The sequence below is a fragment of the Pelophylax lessonae genome (genome assembly GCF_965119305.1).
Source record: "Pelophylax lessonae genome assembly, chromosome: 9".
NCBI classification, from domain to species: Eukaryota; Metazoa; Chordata; class Amphibia; order Anura; family Ranidae; genus Pelophylax; species Pelophylax lessonae.
Window position 1 is genome coordinate 83,681,589 of NC_138776.1, and position 26,013 is coordinate 83,707,601.

The following is a 26,013-nucleotide window of genomic DNA, read 5'->3' on the forward strand; positions in this document are numbered from 1 at the left end:
ACAAGGCTGGGAGCCAAAGCCAGCTGTGTCCACCCCCTCTCTAGTGAATGATGGAGGGGAGAGCAGTGACTGACAGTCACCGCTCTCCCCTCTGAGAACTGAGCCATCAGCAGTCTTGAGATCGCTAAGTTCATAGTCTTAAAGCGGAAGTGGGACAGCTGCAGCATTGAGGGGTGTATACAAAGTATACAATTCCTTTTTGCTAGCACCATTTACACATTGCATTAAATCATCAGAGGCGATTTAACATAACAAATGCCCCAAACCCCCTACCCTCAGTTCAGCTTGAATCAATGCCAAAAGGTGAAGGTCCAGCTTTATGCTAGCTTGACTGATGGGCTCATCTTTTAACCAGTACGGTTTGTTCAATTCTTCTACAGTACCACCTGCTTAGTATCCCATTCAGATATGATGATGCTTTTTAAGAGCTTTGTTTATGAATGGCTGGATTCTGAATGGCTGGACATTTTTTTTTATGAAGAAAAGTGAAAAGCAGTATTCGGGGACCATCGTTGCTTATGAATGACAGGCACTGTGTTGAGACCAGAAGAAGAAGCCCCTGCTACAAGTTTTATTTATATTAAAGCTAGATATTCATAAAACATAAGTATATTTTGGGGGGGGGACCCTGATCTAGCCCCCACCACCCAAATAAAAGGATTCTTTAGATTCCAAATGTGGACATACTGCAGCCTCATCCAGCACCATATACATCTTGCACTTCTCTTTCCTTTATATTGTCTTGTACATGCACCAGCTTTTGCCACAAGGAATGAGGATGAATCATGCCTGACAGTTATTCTTGGTGGCTTGACCCCATTTTCATGATACATGCACAGGATTGTAACAAAGGAAGGAGCTGAAGGAGCAAACATGCCCAGGGCCCTGACAAGCTAGATCATGATCAGTGACAGTTCAGCAGACAGGGTTTTTTTTAAGAAACAATACTGTGAGTGGCTTGTGTTACCAGTATTGCAGCCATGCTGTTCCAGAAAAGCGCCAGTATAAAGTGTCAACCAACCACAAATAATAGCATTCTATACACAGTTATTTGTCTGCACAGAAAGTGATTAACTGAGCTGATGCAGAAACAAGGGCTCAAATTTATAACATCCAGCATCCGGGATCTTGGATTCTTCCAGCTGAAATCTGAAGTGTAAAAATAAAGTATGTATACCTGAGAAGAGAGCTCAGAGTTCTTCCTCTTCTCTTCTTCATACATTTCCCGATACACATCCAGTTCTCTCCTCTGTCTTTGCATCTTGTCCCTTAGATGTCTGCGGTCATCATCCCGCTGCTGCCGCTCGCTCTCAGTTACAGATTTTAAGGCGACTGACAAATCTGCCGCCTCTTTCTTCTTCTCTTCCAGTTTCATTCTCATTTCAGAGAGTTCTGAGTTTAACTGTTCTGTGATCTGACGTTCTCCATCAAGATCTTTTCTGGCAGCAAGAAGAAGCCGGTCATAATATCTCTGATTATCATCCTCTTTAGCTAAAAAGGACAAAAACATTTTACAAACATCAAAACTTGTTACATTTTGGTCTTAACTAAAAACTAGGCCAAACATGGTGGGAAGCATTAAACCTATTGAGAGATTGCCAGTCCATTCTTTGCCTTGTAACCACCAGTGGGGACAGAGAGCAATATAATATTTGACAGAGGATTTAGGCTCCATTCACACCTGTGCCACTTTGGACATCAAAGTCACATGACAAGTCGCAGCCCATTCATTTGAATGGCACCCATTCAAATCTGTGCGACTTAAAGTTGCAGCCACTTTGAAAAGGTGCCTGCACTACTTTGGTGCGACTTTGGTCCAGAGAATGAAAAGTCAGATCAAAGCATAGAGCCTTAAAATAGGCTTCACAGTGTGAAGCCAGGATGATGGCAATTGCTTGCAGTGGTAGAAAAAACAAAACAAATCTATTTTGTAAAGCAGTCTTCGAGTTTGCTGGCTAGAAAAATCTCTTGGGGGGCCGTCTGTGGCCCTAGCATGTTCTGCTCTAATAAACAGTGTTCCTAAGTAAAAAAAAAAAACAAAGACAAAGAAATAGTGTTTTGAATATAATAGGATAGTAACCCTTCAACAGGGTAGCTTGTCAGTGTATACCTGTGAAATGTGAGACACAAAAATAATAACGTTTCCCTTACCAACTTATATATATAACAGAATATATATTATAAAAAAAGAATATATATAAAAAAAAAGAATATATATATATATATATATATATATATTCTTTATATATATATATTCTTTATATATATATATTCTTATATATATATATATATATATATATATATATATATATATATATATATATATATATATATATATATATATATATATATATATATATATATATATATATATATAGTGGCAATGAAAATATCATCCTGAACCTCGCCGACTTGAGAGCCACTCTCCTGGAATAAGTATGAAGAACAGGAGTCCAGACTTCAGTGACCATGCATGTCAAGAGAGCGACATCAGGATCATGACAGAAGCCCTAAATCCTACACCTTTCCACATATATTTGCAATGCCCGCTTATTAGCAGGACTGCACACAATCAAGCTCTGATGGTCTTCAGTTTCAGGTAAAGGGACCTCATTGAAATGGTTTAGCAAACTGAACTGTTAAGCTAGACTGATTAAATTAAGTGTCAATAACAAGCTAACAGATGTAAGAAATATGCACAATTTTGCTTGTTTCCTGGGGGAAGCATAAAGGAGAAGTGAGGTCTATGCTGGAACTCTGTAAACCGTGAGATAACTATTGATGTATGCAGACCAGCCCCTATCTTGTTAACAGAGCAACTTTTATAATTTTCTAAACCTAAAAATGGATGCCTCCAAAAATATAGGACAAAACGGTCAATGAACAAACATACTTTAAAAACAGTAACGTTTTCCTCAAGCGTATGAGTGCCTAACACACACACAGCTTTAGTAATAATAAATATATATTACATTATTGAAGCATCTTAATCCTAAGGGTAGAAAATAGCCTTAGTGAATAACAGAGCCATTTGGTAACTCATTTTAAGTTAAATTGTTGAACTGTATGAGAAGAATAAATATCCCTATAAATCACTAATTTGATAGCCCTGCTTTGAAATTGCCATTGCATTTTTTTAGTAATACATCCAGAAATCATTCACTGCACCATCACTGCTGATCTCCTTGGTCTGCTGTTTGTTCTGCTTTGTGCTGGCCACTTGCTGCTCCAGATCGAAAATCCGGGCCATTAGTCCCTGGACATAGGCCTCACGTTGCTGGTCGTACAACAACCACTGCTGGTTCTTCTCTAGAGCCTGGAAACACAGGAAAATGGAAATAAAAGCAAACAAGTCTAATTATAACTGAAACTGGGGCAATGTATTTTAATGTATAGGACCCAAAAAACAAAACACATTACAGAATATGGGGTTTGATTAATGAAACCGAATGTCGTCCTATCTACTAAATGAATCTCTGGCGAAACATTCTACAATTGATTCATTCCATACATGGGCCATAATAAAAAGTAGCTGTCAACATGGTGACATTTAGTACTCAAAAATGGGGCCGTTAGTACAGGTCATACAGTGCAAAGGGATACAGGTTGAAGGCATCTTGTGATACCTATATAGGGTTATGTACAGTGTCTCACAAAAGTGAGTACACCCCTCACATTTTTTTCATGTGACAACACTGAAGAAATGACACTTTGCTACAAAGTAAAGTAGTGAGTGTACAGCTTGTATAACAGTGTAAATTTGCTGTCCCCTCAAATTAACTCGACAGCCATTAATGTCTAAACTGCTGGCAACAAAAGTGAGTACACCCCTAAGTGATAATGTCCAAATTGGGCCCAATTAGCCATTTTCCCTCCCTGGTGTCATGTGACTCGTGTTACAAGGTCTCAGGTGTGAATGGGGAGCAGGTTGTTAAATTTGGCATTATCACTCTCTCATACTGGTCACTGGAAGTTCAACATGGCAAATAACTCTCCAAGGATATGAAAAAAAAGAATTGTTGCTCTACATAAAGTTGGGCTAGGCTATAAGAAGATTGCCAAGACCCTAAAACTGAGCTGCAGCATGGTGGTCAAGACCATACAGCAGTTAAACACGACAGGTTCCACTCAGAACAGGCCTCGCCGTGGTCGACCAAAGAATTGGAGTGCACATGCTCAGCGTTAAATCCAGAGGTGGTCTTTGGGAAATAGACGTATGAGTGCTGCCAGCATTGCTACAGAAGTTGAAGGGGGTGGGGTCAGCCTGTCAGTGCTCAGACCATACACTGCATTAAAATTGGTCTGCATGGCTGTCGTCTCAGGAAGCCTCTTCTAAAGATGATGCATAAGAAAGCCCGCAAACAGTTTGCTGAAGACAAGCAGACTAAGAACATGGATTACTAGAACCATGTCCTGTGGTTTGATGAGACCGAGATAAGCTTATTAGCTTCAGATGGGGTCAAATGTGTGTGGCGACAACCAGGTGAGGAGTACAAAGAGAAGTGTGTCTTGCCTAGCCTACAGTCAAGCATGATGGTTGGAGTGTCATGGTCTGGGGCTGCATGAGTGCTGCCGGCCACTGGGGAGCTACAGTTCATTGTGGGACCATGAATGCCAACATGTACTGTGACATACTGAAGCAGAGCATGATCCCCTCCCTTCAGAGACTGGGCCGCAGGGCAGTATTCCAACATGAGAACGACCCCAAACACACCTCCAAGATGACCACTGCCTTGCTAAAGAAGCTGAGGGTAAAGGTGATGGACTGGCCAAGCATGTCTCCAGACCTAAACCCTATTGAGCATCATTCTCAAATGGAAGCTGGAGAAGTGCAAGGTCTCGAATATCCACCAGCTCCCCGATATCGTCATGGAGGAGTGGAAGAGTACTCCAGTGGCAACCTGTGAAGCTCTGGTGAACTCCATGCCCAAGAGGGTTAAGGCAGTGCTGGATAATAATGGTGGCCATACAAAATATTGACACTTTGGGCCCAATTTGGACATTTTCACTTAGGGGTGTACTCACTTTTGTTGCCAGCAGTTAAGACATTAATGGCTGTGTGTTGAGTTATTTTGAGGGGACAGCAAATTTACACTGTTATACAAGCTGTACACTCACTAATTTATATTGTAGCAAAGTGTCATTTCTTCCATGTTGTCACATGAAAAGATAGAATAAAATATTTACAAAAATGTGAGGGGTGTACTCCCGTTTGAGATACTATATGCGGAGCATCAAAAATATAGGAACAATGACTGTGTGCCTGACATACTCCTACACCTGTTTTTGAGGAGATGTGTGCTACCTTATCTGTAGCGTCACCTTTCTGAAGCCTAAAGCTGTGCAAATTTCAGCTACTTCCCGATGAACCAACCACACTTCACTTCTGGATGGCCCCATCAGACCCCTGCAGCCTGACTGAAAAATTAAAGAAGCTGCATGGGAAATAGACATCTGCACAGTGCTTGCAACCAAAGTTCAGGTATTCTGACAGCCACAAGCATCAGCTGTCTGAATACAATAGTCCAGAATAGTATTTCTCCTGTGCCTAGGTGATATGCATAAAGGTGAGTGATATGTGTAATCCTTGATATCACAACCTATAGTTTGCTGCCCCCTCAGGTCTGTGGGTATCCAAACATACTGCAAAACAACAAGAGAAGGGTGCACCAACCTAGTGAATTACCACTATAAATGTTTTATTAAGAAAATTAAGGAACAGCATACATTATACTCAAATGCATGATGCATACACAGGTCAATAAAAGTGGAACAAGTCGCCTCCAAGACCGCTGGAACACACAGATGATGCAAGGAGACCTGGTGGCGTCCGTGTAAGCTTGGCTGCCGCGTTTCAAGGGAGAACCCTCTTCATTATGGACATGCGTGTATACATCATGCGTTTGTGAGTATAATGTATGCTGTTCATTTTTTTTAAATAAACATTTATAGTAGTAATGCGCTAGGTTGGTGCGCCCTTGTTGTTGTCGGAGTACAATAGCCTGGCAGAGGATATTCATCTATCTGCAATGTTGGCATGAAGCCATCTACAAGATTATTTTCTGTTCAGCCCAAAAGGCTGAACAAAAAAATACTATTAGTGCATGACCATGAAAATAAACATGGTTTACATTGTATAAAATACTACACAATTTACATAGCTAATGAAACTTACACCTAAGCACACTATACTTAATAAGCAGTTCTTGGAAACCACACACTTTACTTGTAATAATGAAACCACACACTTTTGCTTTCAAATAAAGTTATAACTTTATTATTACAAGTAGACACTGCCACAATCTGTGGTGACCAATCTATCATGGACAGGAACCCCTGAAATCCATGTAGCTGCAGCAAGCAAATTATAACTTCCCACCCTACAAAACCTGGCCTGCACCACCAGCGGAAGGATTGCCGGATCCAGACAGCAGCATACTGCAAGCCCTCTCCAGTCTAGTAATCAGTAAGGATATCATTTCTCCCTCTCACCTGTGGAGATTTGACATAAGTACACACAGCAGGGCATAGGTCTTTATAACCCAAGCATACTCTTCAGGGGGCAAACTAGTGATTAAGCCCAATTCTTTATATATCACATAACGTCTAAGCCCAGTTTTGTCCAAAAGGGGGGGGGGGGGGGGATCATCAATAAGAAATCCTTTCAAGCTTTGGCTAAAAACAGATGGGAAAGCAATCAAGTCAACTTTTCTTTGTCTCAGTCTGGGACAGAGTCTTGCAATTATGGATTGCTGCAACTCATTTATTCAGCGAGTCGCACAGGTCACAACCACATCTGTAACAGGCATGTTTACATCTCTTTAGTCTTTAGAAATAATTTAAAATTGGTCATCTGTTACCATTTGAACAGTATGTGTGCTTTGTTATTGTACATTAGAATACTGAACTTTAGAGGACTGATATACTCACATCTTTCAGCTGTGCTTCCAGAATCTGGACATTACTCAGAGTTGCCTCTTTCGCTGGGTCCTGCAGAGAAATAAAATAATGTAAGCCCCACAATCATAAAAGGTGAGAACTGATACAAATGTCCTAGATTGCAGATTTAGCAGCTCTACCACTGGCAAAAGTAGACAATGCCTTTTTCACATGTGTGCGTTTCTGCTTTTAAACATGTGACAACAACTGTGCCATGACAGTCAAATGATACTTTTCTCCTCTATGTATTTGTATGTTCAGCACTATTAGGACACAGGCCTGACTGTCAGGAACTTAAAGTAGAACTAAAGGCAACATTTTTTTTTCTATTTTGGATGGAGTAAGGGAGAGTTAAAACTTCTGTCTGTGTTTTTGACATCTGTGTTCCATTGGGGAGAGTTCCCTTCTTTTCTGGTCCCACAGCCAAAACAGGAAGTGAGAGAATCCCTAGTGATCACCAGACTTAGTGTCCCCATTGGCAGATTTCCCTTATATTCTTATTCTGGTGACAACCCAAAATTTGGGACTTTGTTTTACTTTCACCTTGGTAATAAACTGTAAACAGGACAAATACAGAGGGTGAGTCTCCCCAACAGGGGCAGCAATAAAAACTTAACAAGTGTTCTGATCCCTCTCCACTCTATCCTATCCAAAATTAAAAACACAAGTTGTGTCTTTAGTTAAAAGCTTTAAAGATGTCAGTAAACGGTTTCTCCTTTAATGGAATATCCACGGTTTTTAACCAAGATACATATGTGAATAGCACTCCCTATTTTCCCACTTGATTAGGATATGCATTTCACCTTTCCTAAGGAAAGTATGAAACAGTAAGCATGTAAAATGCAAAGGCCACATCAAAACTTACATTCTGGTAAATGTAACAATGCAAAATGTACACCAACTAATACACTATGGTATCCTCTTAGGTAGCAAACACACACACGCATCATAGGTTGAACTGGATGGACTGATGTCTTTTTTCAACCTCACTAACTATGTAACTATGTAACTATACTTATTACGTAGTATTTTTTTCAATTGTTAAAAGAGCAATTCCACAAAAGCTTCTAATACACTGGTGATCACCTTTCTTTGATATCAAGGGCCTCAAGTATGACATCACAAAAGGTCCAAACAACAAATTCTGTGAACATTCAGTGCCAAAGACTGCTGACATGGGACAGCAGGTGGTCAGAGACTGCAGACGTGATGCAAGAGATGGTCAGAGACTGCAGACATGATACAAGAGAATGGTCAGAGACTGCAGTAATGATACAAGAGATGGTCAGAGACTGCAGTAATGATACAAGAGATGGTCAGAGACTGCAGACGTGATACAAGAGATGGTCAGAGACTGCAGACGTGATACAAGAGATGGTCAGAGACTGCAGACGTGATACAAGAGATGGTCAGAGACTGCAGACGTGATACAAGAGATGGTCAGAGACTGCAGACATGATACAAGAGATGGTCAGAGACTGCAGACATGATACAAGAGATGGTCAGAGACTGCAGATATGATACAAGAGATGGCAGACAGGATTCAAGGAGGTGGTTAAAGACTGTGGACATGGTACAAAAAATGGTCAGAGACTGCAGAAATCACAGCTATACCAGGGTGTTCTAGAAAAAAAACTACAATTTGTGACTGCAGCAAAAAAAAGTGCTAAAGGGTCTCAGGTTGGGCACCGGTGATCTAACACTTTGATGCAAATAATCAGCTGTGCTCAATTCAGACTGTCTAGTTGATTGACCTTGAAAGCATACTCCACTTTTACCCAGATTTTATGTTACACTAATATTTAGCGTGCAACATGAAACATGGTCACATTCCCCATCCCTCCCCACATACCTGAATTGTAGGTGGGTTTCTCCCTCTAGCATGCTGCATTTAATTTTTAAAATCTGGCACAGCTTTATGTGGCTCAGCCCACGTAGCCATGTTATCCATTCACAGGATCTGCAAATGGTAAGACTACAAGTCTACAATGAGCAAAGGGTCTCGCAGATCACGCTGATGTTACAGCACTTGTAGTACATTATTCACTTTCTCTAGCTCCATAACAGGTGGTCTATACTTCCACAAGAACCTGGGGATGGAATGTAAACAATGCAGGAGCCTATGCATTGCATCCGCAACATGCCAAGCATTGTTGCAATGCTCTGCAGGCTTAAATAGAAAAATGTGGAAGCATTCAACAGAAGATCATGCTGGTAAAACAGCATTCGATCAGCACTTGCAGCCAATGGCTGCAATGGGGGCAGGGCCGTGTCAGAATACAACAGCATAGCGGGAGAGATCCCTGCATTATACATCGTTAGGTTGATGTGGGGGATCTGTCAGTTTTTTTTTTATTTAACCCGCTGGCTGACATGTGTACATCCAGCTTAAAGCCCTATACACACAGGCTGAATGCCGGGAGAAAACAGGTGGTTTAAAAAAAAAAAAAACAAACAACCAACATTCGGCTTGTATGTATGTCGGTTGGTCTGTTCTGTCCGACATGCATGCTGGCAAACCAGCAGCTGACCGACTCCCAGTCAGCGCTCTCAGCCAGTGGCAGAGAGTGGTGATCTGAGTGTTCTGGTGTGGTGGCCGCCCCCTTGTCAGAACACAACAGTTCCGGGGGAGATTTCTGAACTACCCTTGCATGGTTAGTACAGTGTCTCTGAAAAGAGTAAATAGTTATTGCAAGAAAAAAAAATGAATAGTGTGTACCCAGCTTTAGTCGGACCAGCTGATTGTACAATCTCCCTTGGATCCATCATAAAAAAGATAAAAGATTTTCCAGCACACTTACCAACCTTACTGCAAAGGCTAGTTCTAGGTTGTGGCGATTGCCACGTTTTTGTACAGATGGTTGAATTGAGTGCAAGGACCCACTGGATGCCTTCGCTGCCACTGTGCTCTTGCTGGGCCTCACGTGCATCCCCGTGCCTTTAAGGAGGGGTGGGCACCTGCCCTTCCTCTATCCACCGCTATATATCCTCCTACTTAGGAGCATATGAAAACTATAGATAAATCCCTTAAATACCTGGGTACATATATACCTGCGGCTTGGTCTACAGCTTATGCGATTAATTTTCTTCCCCTGCAACTACATATACAGTTATTAGAAAAGTGAAATGAGGGCTCACATTCGTGGTTTGGGAGATGTAATCTCCCTAAAATGTGCATTTTGCCTAAAATTTTATTTTTATTTTAGGCATTACCTGTTGTGATTCCCTCTGCTTTTTTTAAGAAGGTACATTCACTATTTTCCAGATTTATATGGTCACACAAGAAATCGAGGGTAGCTCGTAGACAAATGTCTCTACCCAAGACATCGGGGGGAGTGGCACTCCCTGATATTCGGAGATATTATCAAGCAGTCCACCTAAGTCGTTGGATCAATTGGCGAAGACCTTCACATTTCAAACTTTAGGCCTGTATTGAACAACAGCAGACCAATTGCACCATTGGGGGAGCGCCATGGTGTCAACGGTCTCTTTATCGGGAAATTTTGAGTCATCCCACTATTGGAGCCACAATAAGGGTCGCATCTTCCATAATAAAGCAGTCTCACTTAACTGCAAATTCACCGTTGTTTCCGGTTATAGGTAATCCGACCTTCCCCCTGGGGCTGGTTGACAGCCCATTACGGGAATTGGGCAAAAGAGGTTACTCTGAAGTAGCCAATTTCTTATGTGAAAACCAATGGCCTACGCTTGAACAATTGACCAATGTACAAGAACGATTCCGTATACCCTTCTGGAATGCGTTACAATTGCTACACTTTTTACGTACGCTACCCCCACCAGAAGTCTTCAAAAGGGACCTTACTCCATTTGAGGAATATTGTGCAGGTAGAGATGTTTTAGCTCAACCACTATCTAAAATATATAGTTTGCTGTTACTATCTCCGGTAATTGGGCGACTACCGTGTTTTGAAAAATGGGAGAGAGATCTAAAATTGTACATTCACACAGAAACAGGAACAAGCTATATATAACCTTGCATTGAAGGCTCCTATCTGCACATCAATTCAAGAGTCTATTATAAGATTCTTACAAGATGGTATCAGGTCCCTTCCCTTCTCCATAAGGCTTACGCACATATCTCAAACATTTGTTGGAGATGTCAAGAGGAGCCGGGAACAATTCTACATGTATTTTGGACCTGCCCGAAACTAAGTGGGTTTTGGGCGGATGTTCGTGAATTGGCCCAAAGATTAACGGATTATGAGATCCCTACAGATCCCGCATTTTTTTTTTATTACACGTTTCGGATATTACATTAAAGGAATATAAAACATCAATTTTGTTTCATATAGTAAACGCGGCCAAATCATGCATTCCTTAGCGATGGAAATCGCAGGTCCCCCCTACCATTGGTGATTGTATAAGTAAAGTGGAAGATACCAATAAAATGGAGGATTTGCGACTTTCACGTGAGCAAAAAACAGATGGGTATGATAAGACATGGGGATCATGGAATCTTTTCATTTAGTCTAAAAAGGGACGAAATATGCTTTTTTCAGTAGAGATAAGGAATGGTCAAGTTTAAAATTTGGATAAGATAAGAGAATAGTATATGCCTTCAATTTCTCCTCCCCTTCTTCCCTCTTTTTTTTTCCCTTTTTTCTTCCTTTTGTCTTTTTCTTTTCCTTTTTCTTTTTATATAGAAAAAGGAAGATTAGGTTAGTATCTTTATCAGTACAGGTGTTCCTATCTTAGGCCAACTTTTCTTCTTTTGTTTTTGATGTAAAAAGGTCTTCTATAGATGTTAATAGTTGGCGGTTAAATGTGAATATTTGCATTGTTTGCGTTATTGGATTTGATATCCCAGTCTTTTTTTGAATAAATAAATAAAATAATAAAAAAAAAAAAAAAAAACTATAGAGTAAGGATGGCAGTACACTCAGAGGAGCCTTGACGTGGGCACTACAGCTTTACACATACTGTATATTCACAAATGTGTGCAAGCAAAACCCTCCCTTTGTAACGTAAATTGTTAGACAGGGTAAATTTGGTTGGTTTGCAAGCTAGGGTGGGGTGCCACTTATTTTTACAGTGAGGGGAAAAAAAGTATTTGATTCCCTATCAAATCAGCAAGATTCCTTGCTTCCAGGTGTCTTCTCTCCAGGTAACGAGCTGAGATTAGGAGCACTCTTAACGGGGGTGCTCCTAATCTTAGCTTGTTACCTTTATAAAAAAAAAAAAAAAAAAAAAAAAAAAAGAAGACCTGTCCACAAAAGCAATCAGATTCCGATCTCTCCACGATGGCCAAGACCAAAGAGCTGTCCAAGGATGTCAGGGACAATATTGCAGACCTACACAAGGCTGGAATGGGCTACAAGACCATCAGAAAGCAGCTTGATGAGAGGATGACAACAGTGCAAATATTCACAAATTGAAGAAACAATCTCCCTTGGTCTGGGGCTCCATGCAAAATCTCACCTCGTGGAGTTTCAATGATGAGAACGGAGAGGAATCACCCCAGGACTACACGAGAGAATCTTGTCAATGATCTCAAGACAGCTGGGACCATAGTCACCAAGAAAACAATTGGTAACACACTACGCTGTGAAAGACTGAAATCCTGCAGAGCCAGCAAGGTCCCCCTGCTCAAGAAAGCACATGCACAGGCCCCTCTGAAGTTTGCTAATGAACATCTGAATGATTTAGAGGAGAACTTGGTGAAAGTGTTGTGGTCAGCTGAGACCAAAATCAAGCTCTTTGGCATCAACTCGACTCGCCATTTTTGGAGGAAGAGGAATGCTGCCTATGACTCCAAGAACACCACCCCCCACCATCAAACATGGAGTAGGAAACATTATGCTTTGGGGGTTTTTTTTCTGCTAAGGGAACAGGACAACTTCACTGCATCAAAGGGATGATGGATGGGGCCACTCACTGTCAAATCTTGGGTGAGAACCTCCTTCCCTCAGCCAGGGCATTAAAAATGGGACGTTGTTTGCGTATTCCAGCATGACAATGACCAAAAACACATGACCAAGGCAACAAAGGAGTGGCTCAAGAAGAAGCACATTAAGGTCCTGGAGTGGCCTAGCCAGTCTCCAAACCTTAATCCTATAGAAAATACGTGGAGGAAGCTAAAGTTTCGAGTTATCAAACGTCACCCTTAAAACCTTAATGTCTTAGAGAGGATCTGCAAAAAGGAGTGGGACAAAATCCCTCCTGAGATTGCAAACTACAAGAAACATCTGACCTCTGTGATTGCCAACAAGAGTTCTGCCACCAACTACTAAGTCATGTTTTGCGAAGGGGGTCAAATACTTATTTCACTCATTCAAATGCAAAGCAATTCATAACTTTTTTGAAATGCGATTTTTTTTGTTATTCTGTCTCTCACTGTTAAAATAAACCTACCATTAAAATTATAGACTGATCATTTCTGTGTCAGTGGGCAAATGTACAAAATCAGCAGGGAATCACATACTTTTTCCCTCACTGTACACTCATTTGGATATACCATTAGCTATGTGGTTCAAGAGCCTGCTTGTTTTATTTCAAATTGAATAGATTAGGTTTGTTTTCCCATTACATCGTTTTGGTAACTCGAAAATTAGATAGTACAGAGATTGTACAATCAGATTTTATAGTGTATAACATTCTAATTATAGCTTGAGTTGGGAAAAAATAAAAAGCCAGCAATTGCTTACAGGACAGAAGGAGTAAACGCTGTGAAATGTGAAAGGAAGTGTGAAATGCTGTGGTAACCCAGCCTTCTTCCCATTGACTTCTCACTTTTTCATGTGGAACCCATCGCCATCTTGTGGAAACAAAATGAACTTCAGGAATGCAACTACATCTACCAAAAACAGACCTATTAAAAAAGGATTATCAAGATATATAAAGTATGTATAAATACACACACACACACACACACACACACACACACACACACACACACACACACACACACACACACACACACACACACGGGTTAAATAACAACTGAGAATTAAAAAAAATCGGGAGACAACAGGAAAAACCGCAACATCAGTCAACTATTTTTCATTCCACCAACTTTTAATATGAAAAATCAAAAACTAAATTCACAAAATGGGAAAAGTCAAACATAAAAAAGAAAAACACGCATCCATTCCAAAAAGAACGCAAATTTTAGTTCTTAGGGGGGGGGGGGGGGGGGTGGCAGAAAAAAAAAAAAAAACACCAAAGACCACCATGGCCACCAAAATGTTCTTTCGGACCAAACAAATGCAGCTTGGATCAAAGGATTACCATACTAGACATTAGTTAAAGCAGTATTAAGCCCAAAAGCAATGATTAGATTGCAGCATACTAATTCTTAGATGTGGTGGCTGTATTCGTTTATTTATTTTTTTTTTTTTTAAGTTAAACCTTTATCCTAAAAGGAAACAAACTGCTGTAACTACTTATAAAGTGTGAGCTAGAGTTTGGCTTCGATTTGTTGGGTGTATTCAAATTTTCTAGTACACTCAACACTCCCCTTCCCCTAGGATGACAATGTTGTACAAAAGGTGCCCCCTGTGCTCCTTCAGCCACAGTGGTGACTCTCTAATACAGGATATGCGTTACTGGCTGGCTCACCAGGTGAAAATAGAGGGGGGAAAAAAGACAATGAATGCAGCCACCACATCTAATGATGGGTAAGCTGCAATCTAGGTTTTTGGTTTTGGGTTTAATACTGCTTTAAAGCAGAGTTCCGCCCCCCCCCCCCTCCAAAAATTAAAAGTCAGCAGCTACACATACTGCTACAGCTACACATCGGCTGTCGGGTGCTCCCGCTGCCATTGCAGGTCAGGGATTAGGCAGTGAAGCCGCTGGCAGGGCCCTACTGCACATGCGCGAAGCTTTCGGATTGGCTTGGCCGCGGCGTCGTTCCCGGAAGTGGGGGAAGAGTACCTGTCAAAAACAGGTACCCGTTCCCCCCTCAAAGGTGCCAAATGTGGCACCGGAAGGGGTGGGGGGGGGAAGCAAATGAGCGGAAGTTCCACATTTGGGTGGAACTCCGCTTTAATGTGAATATGTACAAAAGCAGAAAAAAAAAAAAAACACCATGAGCAAGTGCTTTCTAACTGGATGTCAGGAAAGGTAAGCCCTTTCTCTAATATCATTCGATTTTTCAAGCACAAACCTGGAGTTTACAGATGGCGTGAAAAGGAAGCAGTCACTTCCTCCACTGATTTATACTTATCATTCTCAGCTGCACCTCTGGGGAAACACAGCAGTAGTTGGGTATACAAAAAGGCAAATTGAACAGGCATTCACTTCTATTCCCCTCAATAGAGCATTATGGTGCTATGATTATCTCCCGATAGAGGTGAGGACACACCAATCAATAGGTACGGATATGAGGATAAATGGCCCTCACTAGAAACACTAATAAATGAGGCGGATGTTTTCAGACTTCCATTTTGGAATGCACTGCAACTTTATCACTTTTTATGCTCAATCCCTAACCCTCAAAAGTATAATCGCCAATTGACAACTTTTGAAAGATATTGTACAGAATCAGGGAATTTCACGCATGCAATATCTAAAATATATAACCTGATAAACATTCCTGAAGCACAATACCAGCTATCCTATATAGATAGATGGGAGAGGGAATTGATGCAGGTCTTCTCCCCAGAGCAGAGACAGTATATGATCAACTTGGTTTTCAAATCCTCGATATGTACTAAATATCAAGAGACTATTAAAAGAATATTTTAAGATCTTAACAAGATTGTATTATACTCCATATAAGCTACATAAAATTTTGATTAACAATTCTGATCGGTGGTGGCGCTGCCTGGAGGGAGAGGGCACGTTAACACATTTTTTGAACATGCCCCAAACTGACAGATTATTGGAAAAAAAGTTAGAGAGATTATGCAAAGGTTTACAGAAGCAGAAATTCCAGAAGATCCGGCTTTCTTCCTTTTACAAATAATATGCCAGAGAAAAAATATAGAAAAATCGTTAATATGTCATCTTGCAAACGCGGCTAGAGCATGTATACCCCTTAGTTGGGAAAAACAAACACCACCAACGATAGCAGGATGGATTAAAAAAATAGAGGAATTAAATAACATGGAGGATTTGGTAATGACTGCACAACATAAGAGGGCAGAATATAACGCTACGTGGGGTGCATGGAATTTATTTGTCCTCTCGAAGGAAGGCAAAGCCCTTAAGAGGGGACATTCAGATTAGAATGAAGGCATAATTAAGAGGGACACTTGGGTGGGTGCCGAGAGGACTTTGCAAGAGAGGGAGATAAGGTTCCTTTTTTTTTCCTCTCTTTCTGGGGTTATTTTTGGTTGGGATATAAAGATAAAATAGATAGGGAAGTTAGAGGTTGCTTGGAAAACGTAAAGAAGAATATAGTCAGGGTGGAGGCACAGACTGAATTGATATAAGGGAAGAATACAGAGGAGACCCTCGAGGTTGATAGATATTGATAATAATGAAATAAGAATCACATCTCTTCCTTTTTGCTTGTTAAACAATATGAACTTATGGTATGCTTCATTCGCGGTGTGTATTATTTGTAAATGTACAACCTTTTTACTAAACCTTAATAAAATACATAATTGAAAAAAAAAAAAAAAAAAAAAAAAAAAAAAAGGCAGCGTCCCATCGTTCTCTGCTCAATGGCCTTAGTTCCCACTGGTCTCTACAACCACTTGCATCCTCTTAAAATCACATGTATGCATGTATGTATGTATTCAGTAAGATGTATCAGACTCGATTCAATGAGCTAGCTCTCTGGGTACCATGTCTGAAAGTCTTTTTCATTGATTTTTTAGCAAATATTTTTTGTCAGGTAGGTTGCTAGATTTGTTCTCAACCCTCCTGAATTGCTGGGCTTGGGACTGGCATGCAGATAGTGAAAACCAATTTCCATGCACATACTAAAGTCAATTGAGACAGAAGGAAGTTAAAGTAGAACTATAGGCAAACTTTTTCTTCATTTTGGATTGAGGGAGGGTTATAACCCGGTCCAATTTTTTTTTTCAGCATCTGTGTCCCATTGGAAGATTTCCCTTCACTTCCTGTCCCATAGGCAAAAAGGAAGCGAGAGGCAATCCCTGCAAATTAAGGGAATTCCTTGGGGACCCCCAGGTCACCTAACTAGTGTCCCCATTGGAAGATTTTCCCTCTTACTATCCCAAAATGTGGGATTTTACTGACAAAGCGCATGCGCACGAAAACATGTAGTTGCGGCAACCAGAAAGCAAGTTTGTTTATGCCCGTGACCAGCCCCGACTTCCTGACTACAATTCATCGTCACTTCCGGTGACGCAATCCCCACGTCACTTCTGGTTATTGCGGAAGCAGCGGAGGACTCGGGAACCCGAATGCAGGTAGACTGTCATCAACCGTGAGACTGTGCGGCGGCCGCTCACAGCGTCCCCCTCCTAGCCTAACGGCGGCGCTTATGCGCCACTCGAGGTACCCTATTCTCCATTAGCTATTATTCATCAAGCGGGACGCCAGCAGATCCCCAGGCTACACCGAGCATTATCTGCTGAATTTACATTTCCCTTGGTATCCCATAGCAACCCAAGGAGGTCTAGGATCGTTGGGACTGTTGTGGCAAATATTTTAACTGTTTATTCACTTATGATCGCAATAAACGCCATTTCTATTTAAAGAGACACTCTCCAGTCTTTTCATCCATAGAGGACAGTAACTTATAGACACCAGTGAGCGCCACCCTTCTTTTCCAGTATTGCCAATTCATGACTTCATCTCAGGTTTAGGGTTTGGCAGCCTTGGCACGTCACAGTCTATTGGTCATTCACATGCCACCGCATTGTTCGGTTCCATCATCATGGACATATTCAATGTACATTTAAACATACATATAAATTTACAAATAGTATAAAATACATATATGACGCGTGCTCACCATTGCATGTTTATAATTAACGGATATTTGATGAATTTATGTAATTGTGCAATTGTATTCATTATTGTTATGCTTTTCAGGAGTGGCGTATTAAATCCCTCATGAAGATATCTCTATATATGTATTGTTATCGAAACGCGTTGGAGCATACACCACTCCAATCAGTAGTCCTATATGTATTTTATACTATTTGTAAATTTATATGCATGTTCAAATGTACATTGAATATGTCCATTCACACTTCTCACTACTTATGTAGTCTTTTTGTCCACAATACTAAATTTTATTATATCCTTTTTGGATGATATTTTGACTTAATAATATGTTGCCATAAAGTCCCACCAAATAGAGGGTTTCTTTTCTTTACAAAAAATAGTAAACTACACTTACTTACAGTATAAGAGTTCTATATACTTGAAAACTCCCACCTTGGTGAATTAGGAAATACAATTTAGCATTAGCTTTCCTTTTCCGACTGACTAGGTTTATCCACTTTGTTTGTTCGGCTCTTCAAGCCTCCCCATGGGCCAGGGGAATCATAGCTACCTGCTTGTTGCCCATGTGTTGGGAATGTATGTTTTTAGGTAAGAGTATATAGTATGTTGTGCACTTTGGAATATATTTGGTATAAATATTTGTTGCTAGGTCATGGGTTAGGTGTAGAAGTTTATTGAGTGTTATTTTTTTTCCTTATTTCCTCACCATGATTTAATGTACAGAAGGCAGTGTATCATGTAGGTTTGTCCATTGTTATGTATATTCTTCATATCACTCTTCACAGATGGATTGATACTATTATGAGGATTTGGATAAGAATACATTCCTGATTCCCAAAAAGCAGAACATGTGTGAAATATGTAGACTGCTCCTGACTACTACTAAGAGGGGACGGTTTTGAATTTCCATATTGTATATATATATATATATATATATATATATATATATATATATATATATATATATATATATATATATATATATATATATATATATATATATATATATATATATATATAATCCCATGCTTTTAATGTTTATGTATGGTGGCTTTTAACCACTTCAGCTCCAGGCCTTTTTCTAAAGACTTTGTTTACATGTAAAAATCTGTATCTTGCTAGAAAATTACTTGGAACCCCCAAACATTATATAAATTTTTTAAACCAAAGGCCTTTGAGAATAAATTGGTAGGTGTTGCAATTGATTTTATGTCACACGGTATTTGGGCAGCAGATTTTTTTTTTTTTAAACACAATTTTTTGGAAAAAAATACCACTATTTTGAATTTCCAAATTCTGTTTAAAGAAAAAAAACCCCCCACAAAACAATACAAAACCCAATGTTTTTGGAGAATATCAAAAATGTTACGCCAAGTAAAAAATTACGCTCGGCCGTGCAAAGGTGACATACGACAGAAATTTTACTATTCATAGGTAATTCTTTAAAAGCCTTTACTAATTATCACTTTAGATTTACAGAAGAGGTCTGGTGCTAGAATTACTGCCTATGATGTAACATTTGCGGTGACACCTCACATCACTGTTTGCATGCAGGACTGACGCACAGGTTCGTCTCTGCACGTGAGTATGGGGAGACAAGGGCACTTTACATTTTCTTTTTTGTAATCACTTTTATTGCGGTCACAAGGAGTGTAAACATCCATTGCGACAGCAATAGGCAAGTGACAGGTACTCTTTATGGAGGGACCCAAAATCCTTCCTCAGCCTTTAAAAACAGTCAAAAACGCCAAGATCAGTGTTTTTGAATGCTTTGATTTTTCAAAGACGGCACCGTTGAGATCCAGGTAAAATGGAAGTGATGTCATGTCATTGCTTCTGGGTTACCATAGGCCAGAGCCAATCCGGCTGTCTGACCAAGCAAGCTGTGGAAGGCGGGGGGGGGGGGTTGGGACACACATCCCCTCCCACTGCTTATAATAGCAATCCAGCTGCCAGTTAGCCGTGCTAATTGTGATTATAAGAGAGCTGCAGGCATCATTCCGGTATAACTACCGAAATCCCAGCAACATATTGATATGCTGCTGTTCATTAAGTGGTTAATATAAATTGTAATAACACATTTTATATACATAATTTTATATTGATGGGGTGCATATTTAAAAATCCCTTATATCTTTTGTTTGTATGATTGCGGTTCTACTTGAGATGATGCCCTCATGAACTTATTCATATATATTTCTCAGACGCCACAAAGCTTTTGTTTATCTATGGATCAGAAGATGCATTCCACTTTAATGCCTGTTGTATTGGAGTAAGAGCTTTTTATGCTTGTAATTCATCAGCAATGACTTAGCCTTCTGAGTTTTTGTAATAGAGATAGACCTTCAACATCCTGCATAGTCAGAGTGGACTAGAATTCGAAAATCGCTAAATGGTAAAAAATTTCTCCAAGATCCCTGAAACATTTCAGTATTAAAAATCAATAAGAAACCCAGATCTCATGAGAGAGGGTTTTGTTTGGTGAAACATCTGATGGTACCTGGCCAGTCTGTGGCACGCTGGTCTTGGGCTGAACTATGCGTGGTGGAACTTCTGGTATCTGCTTGCGAATCGCACTGGAAATGTTCTCTATGGTTCTGGCTTCTTCATTTGCCTCTAGGACCAGCTCTTTATTCTTGGCATTCAGTGCATCATTACGATTCCGTATAATATCAAGATTCTGTCCGTTTTTCACCTTCTGTGTTTCAAGGTCAAGTATTTTCTACAAGGACACAATTCAATGCAGTTATGATTTTACCCCTCATTTGAAGTCACTTCATTTACAAAACTCGTTGAAATCTGTTTGCAAAAAAGGTTGTAGTCGGTGGTGCAAGACTAAATTATCCAGTACCAGAAGTGTTCACTCATCTACTTTAATCCTCAAAGTATAATAATTTATTACCACTTCAGCTCCGGAAGGTTTTTGCCCCTTCATGTCTAGGCCATTTTCTGTGCTCTTTAGCACTGCGCTTCTTTACTGGTAATTGCACAGGCAATCTGACACGGACGCTGGGGAGTCGGGACTGACACCCACATCATGAGTGACACAAACAGTAATCAGTGCCTAAACTACACTGTCACTGTACTAATGACACTGGCTGGGAAGGGGTTAACATCTAGGGCGATCAAGGGGTTAAATGTGTGCCAATGTGTGTACAGTGTGCTGCTTTTACTAACATATCTCGGTTTTTATCCCTGCTTTGCAAGGATAAGAAACAGAGAGATTGGTCCCTCTGTACAGAGCCCTGTACAGCATGCGTGCACCCTCAATTGTGAAGCAGGCAGCAATGTACGGGCCGCTCGCCCGCGGTACATTATGGGTGGGTGAGTGGTTTGCAAGTGTTTGTAAAATAGTTATTTACACCCTTCTATCACTAAAGCTGAACCAAGAACACGGATCAATACAGTTGGTATACAAAACATGGAGCGGTCTTGCATGCTAAATAGTTTGTATTTTAGTCCATCCTGTCCTGAAATCTACACAGTACTGTAGCACAGCATAGCCAGCACAATGACCTAATTCTCCTGCAGTCAAACAGCACAGCTAGGTCACCACTCTGCACTCTCGCTTTTTGTCTGCACATGGGAATGCGGGACACCTGACTGGACTCAAGTACCTCTGGGTGGTTGCTGTGCATGAGAATTGAAGAGGCTGAAATGGCAAAAGTATTTACACCGTATTCAAAATGCATTTATTTATTTTTTCTCATAATATAACTGCATTCATTAGTGTTTAATGCGTGCCTGGAGTTTCATTTTAGGCTCAACTCAACCCAAAGCCAACATCCACGGGCTTTACATTTAATATAACTGGATACTAACATTTATAGGTAAAGTTGATTCAGGGATCATCCAATTGCCTCTCGGGGGATCAGGAAGGAATTTTTTCCCTGCTGTAGCAAATTGGATAATGCTTTGCTGGGGTTTTTTTGCCTTCCTCTGGACCAGCTGTGGGTATAGGATTGTGTATACGATTCTGGATAAAGTGAGAATTACATTTTTTTTTTTTGCTTAGAATAAAGATCTCGATTCTCAGAGTAACATCTTTCACATTACACAAGAAAATTAGGCTAACTTTACGGTTTAGTTTTCTTTTTCTTTTAATTCATTAAAGTGTATTTTTTCCCAAAAACTTGCATTTGATAGACCGCTGCGTGAATACAGTGAGACATAAAATATTTCAATGATCGCCTTTTTTTTTCTATTGTCTCTGCTAAAAAAAAATATATATAATGCTTAGGGGTTCTAAGTAATTTTCTAGCAAAAAAAAAAACTATTTGTGTCTGTAAAATCCTTTTCTCTGATGTTCGAGGTTAAACTGCCCTCACTTAGGCCCCGTTCACACTGGGGCGATCCGACTTCCCGGGGCTACCTCACAGGTCGCCCCAAAGAAGCTCCGGACCCTTTTTCTAAGTCGGAGCAACTTGTGTCGCTCCTATTAGAACGGGTCCACAGCTTCTCTATGACAGGTCGCCCCAGTGTGAACGGGGGCTGACAGACGGAAGTTCATTATTTTGGTCTAAAAGAAGGAAATGATTCATTGTAAAACATTGTGTTTATAGTTATCTCCCAGCCCTGTTGATAAACATAGAGGATTTTTTTTTTTTTACAGCTGTGAGTGAGCAGAGAATGAATCCAGGAAATGCCGTTTTAAAGAGGAAGTAAACCCTCCTCTACAACTTGTACCTATATAGGTACTGTAAATATCTCCTAAACATGTACCGTTTAGGATATATTTACTTTGCATGCAGCCAGTAACGTCACTGGCGCATGCGCTCTGAAGGAACGGCCGCTCATGCCGTTCCTTCAGAGCCCTGTGCCGTTACCATTGCGGCGTCATAGCGGCTCCAGCCAATCAGATGGCCGGATGCTGCAAACCCAGAAGAAGGGCGACAGAACATGTCGCCCATGGACAGGTAAGCGGTCGGCACTGCGGGGGCTTTGTTCTTAGGTAAGTATTTCATAATGAGCTAATATGGGATGCATACTAGCTCATTATGTGTTCTTCAGGTGTTCGTTTAAAAAAAAAAAAAAAAAAAATCAGAAAATCAGAGGTTTACAACCTCTTTAAGATCGTGAAGGGGGGGGTGAATCGAGATAGCGTTTTTTTTAACAATTAATCGTGCAGCTCTAGTATATGGGATTTTATGATTTTTTTTTCCCCCTCTTCTACTGGTTTAACTAGATGGACTGGTGTCTTTTTTCAACCTGACTATGTAATTGAAGGTCACAGCAACAGTCAACACACTCATTCTGTAATAATGCAAACTGCGACACATCCATTGCTGGTGAATTACCTCCAACAATCTGTTCCTCTCTCCATCAGACATATTTGATTTGGACGATTCCTCCAGTTTTTTTTTCAAAGCAGCATTTTCTTTCTTGAGTTTTTCCACATTGTTGTCACTTTTTTGTACAGGAGATTTTAGGCCCAGCCTATTAGTCAGGATTTTGGAGGTCATACTTTTGTTTTGTTCTAAAGGAGAGAAAGTGAAGTTGACACTAGAAAAAAAGCATTTATTTACAATACATTTTATAGGTTTACAGAAACGAATGGCTCTTTAAAGAATTTGTAAAACCAGAATCATTTATCCATAAATGTAGTATTCCCCACATTCATAGCATGCCTTTCTTTTACTCACTACCCTTTGAGTTTGTATAATAGAGATAGAGATAGCCACATTGTCCTAGGAGTGCCAGGTTTGTGTTAGGATACATTTTAGTACTGCTACCATAGATACTGTGTGAATCTGGGCTGCTGTGATTGGTGTGCATCTTTTAGGCCTCAAGACATTTTCGGAAGGTACAAGATGAAGTGAAAATCAGGAAGTAATATTGATTATATGCAATGCAAGGACTGCTTCAAAATGTGCGACTTCACAACAAAATGCAAAACATTTCTAGAACAGACTGAAGGATAGCAACCCTGGAATAAGCTAGTATTACATATGGGATAGGCATAAGGCTATCCTTCATATAAGATAGGGCCAGGGACTATTCATAGGATTCAGATATATTGGGCAGACTAGATGGGCCAAATGGTTCTTATCTGCCGACACATTCTATGTTTCTATGTAAAAGGCAGCAGGTATTTTAAAATGGGACTATAATCCCAGTCAAAACCTCCTAAGAGAAGCGACATTGTAAATGTCGTTTGCCCAGTACACTATCCGATTACACCAGAGGAAGATCAGTTTGCTGCACCAGCCAAACAACAAGCTTGCCAAATTTTGTTCCATGTTTCCATGCCCCCAAGCAATATGGATAGATGCACACTAACACAGGAATAGTGTCAGACGGCATATGCCTTACTGTTGACAACCCTAATCTGAAGAGGCCACTGACAAAGAAACTTTGATTCCTTAACAGCCCAAAAGGCAATGGTTTCCCCTGCTGATCGAAATTCAGGGACAACGTCTGAACCTGCAGTATTAAAATTCTGATCAACGTCCATCTTCCTCTTGATCACGCCTGCAGGGTTGGATATTGAAGGGAAAGGTTGATATCCCTATGATGTTCTGCACGGGTCATATGGCACTTTTCCACTGCAAGTACCGGCTCGGCCCTGCTTGGCCCGGTTTGCTTTTCCACTGCTGGTACTGCATGGTACGGTGTTGGAACGGTTCGGTACAGTGCGGTATGGTTTGCTTTAGGGCTGTACGATATTGGGGAAAAAAGAACATTGGGATATTTCGTTTTCAACAATATATATCGCAATATTTCTCTGGGTGCAATGCAGAAGACGGATTAGGCAGGGTCGGGACTCAGTTGTGGTAGGAGGTAGAAAAACACAGCCCGACATGACATCCGTCCCACACGTTCCCTCTGCCACCCTGGAGCCGACATGACATCTGTCCTGCACGTTCCCTCTGCCGACCCTGGAGCCGACATGACATCTGTCCCACACGTTCCCTCTGCTGACCCTGGAGCCAACATGACATCTGTCCCACACGTTCCCTCTGCCGACCCTGGAGCCGACATGACATCTGTCCCACACGTTCCCTCTGCCGCCCTGGAGCCGACATGACATCTGTCCCACACGTTCCCTCTGCCGCCCTGGAGCCGACATGACACCTGTCCCACACGTTCCCTCTGCCGACCCTGGAGCCGACATGACATCTGTCCCACACGTTCCCTCTGCCACCCTGGAGCCGACATGACATCTGTCCCGCACGTTCCCTCTGCCGACCCTGGAGCCGACCTGACACCTGTCCCACACGTTCCCTCTACCGCCCTGGAGCCGACATGACACCTGTCCCACACGTTCCCTCTGCCGCCCTGGCGCCGACATGACATCTGTCCCACGCGTTCCCTCTGCCGCCCTGGAGCCGACATGACATCTGTCCCACACGTTCCCTCTGCCGCCCTGGAGCCGACATGACATCTGTCCCACACGTTCCCTCTGCCGCCCTGGAGCTAGTTCTCTTGACGGAGCGGTGAGCGCGGCACAGCGAACCAATCACGTGAGTAGCGGCACAGGGAACCAATCAGATGTACAGGCACGCGTGATTGGTTAGCTGTGCAGCTGCTCATTTCGCGCTGCTGAACGTGTGGGACAGCTGCCAGCACTGTGAGTCCTCCTCCCCCCCCGAGTCCCAACTTCTCCCTGCCTAATGGTAAATATTGTGTCTTCGGCGATATGAATATCATCCATGCCCGCAGAACGATAGCCGATATCATATCGACCATCGTTCAGCCCTAGTTTGCTTTTCCACTAAAGTAGTACTAAAGTTAAGTGGGTGGGATAACAACGGGGTGGGTGGGATTCTCTGACCAATCAGTGGCTAGTAGTGACTGCATGCAAAGGATTGTGGGATATGGTACCTCTTGGAACCACAATCGAGGTGGTACTGTTTTTGAGAGCCGTACCGCTCGGTTCCATGCAGTGGAAAAGCGCCACCGTACCGAACCGTTCCTACACCGTACCATGCGGTACCAGCAGTGGAAAAGCACAAAAGCGAGCCGAACCATTCGGTTCCATGCAGTGAAAAAGCGCCAATAGACACCCTACTAAAGTCCAGGAAGCTGAGCACCAATACCTTGCGCAAGAGCTTATGGGCAAAATTTCAAGAATATGCCACATTATCATAATTCTCACCTTCCTGCCCCAAGACAAATCACATCCTGGGCTACCCACAAAGTCTTAGCTATCTGAGAGTTCAAGTCTCTGCAATATCAGCATTGCCA

The 26,013-nt window shown here is 41.3% G+C and overlaps 1 protein-coding gene across 1 annotated transcript in view; it reads right to left on the reverse strand.

Moving 5' to 3' along the window:
* CEP55 (centrosomal protein 55) overlaps positions 1-23,294 on the reverse strand; it is a 30,930-nt gene extending 7,636 nt beyond the window's left edge. Inside the window, exons 1-5 of the mRNA XM_082267591.1 lie at positions 23,124-23,294; positions 20,327-20,548; positions 6,931-6,990; positions 3,169-3,316; positions 1,178-1,491 (exon numbers count right to left, since the gene is read on the reverse strand). Coding sequence (XP_082123717.1) covers positions 1,178-1,491; positions 3,169-3,316; positions 6,931-6,990; positions 20,327-20,548; positions 23,124-23,288 — 909 coding nt within the window. The 5' untranslated portion in view covers positions 23,289-23,294. The remainder of the gene's footprint in view (positions 1-1,177; positions 1,492-3,168; positions 3,317-6,930; positions 6,991-20,326; positions 20,549-23,123) is intronic.
* Positions 23,295-26,013: the final 2,719 nt, after the last annotated feature.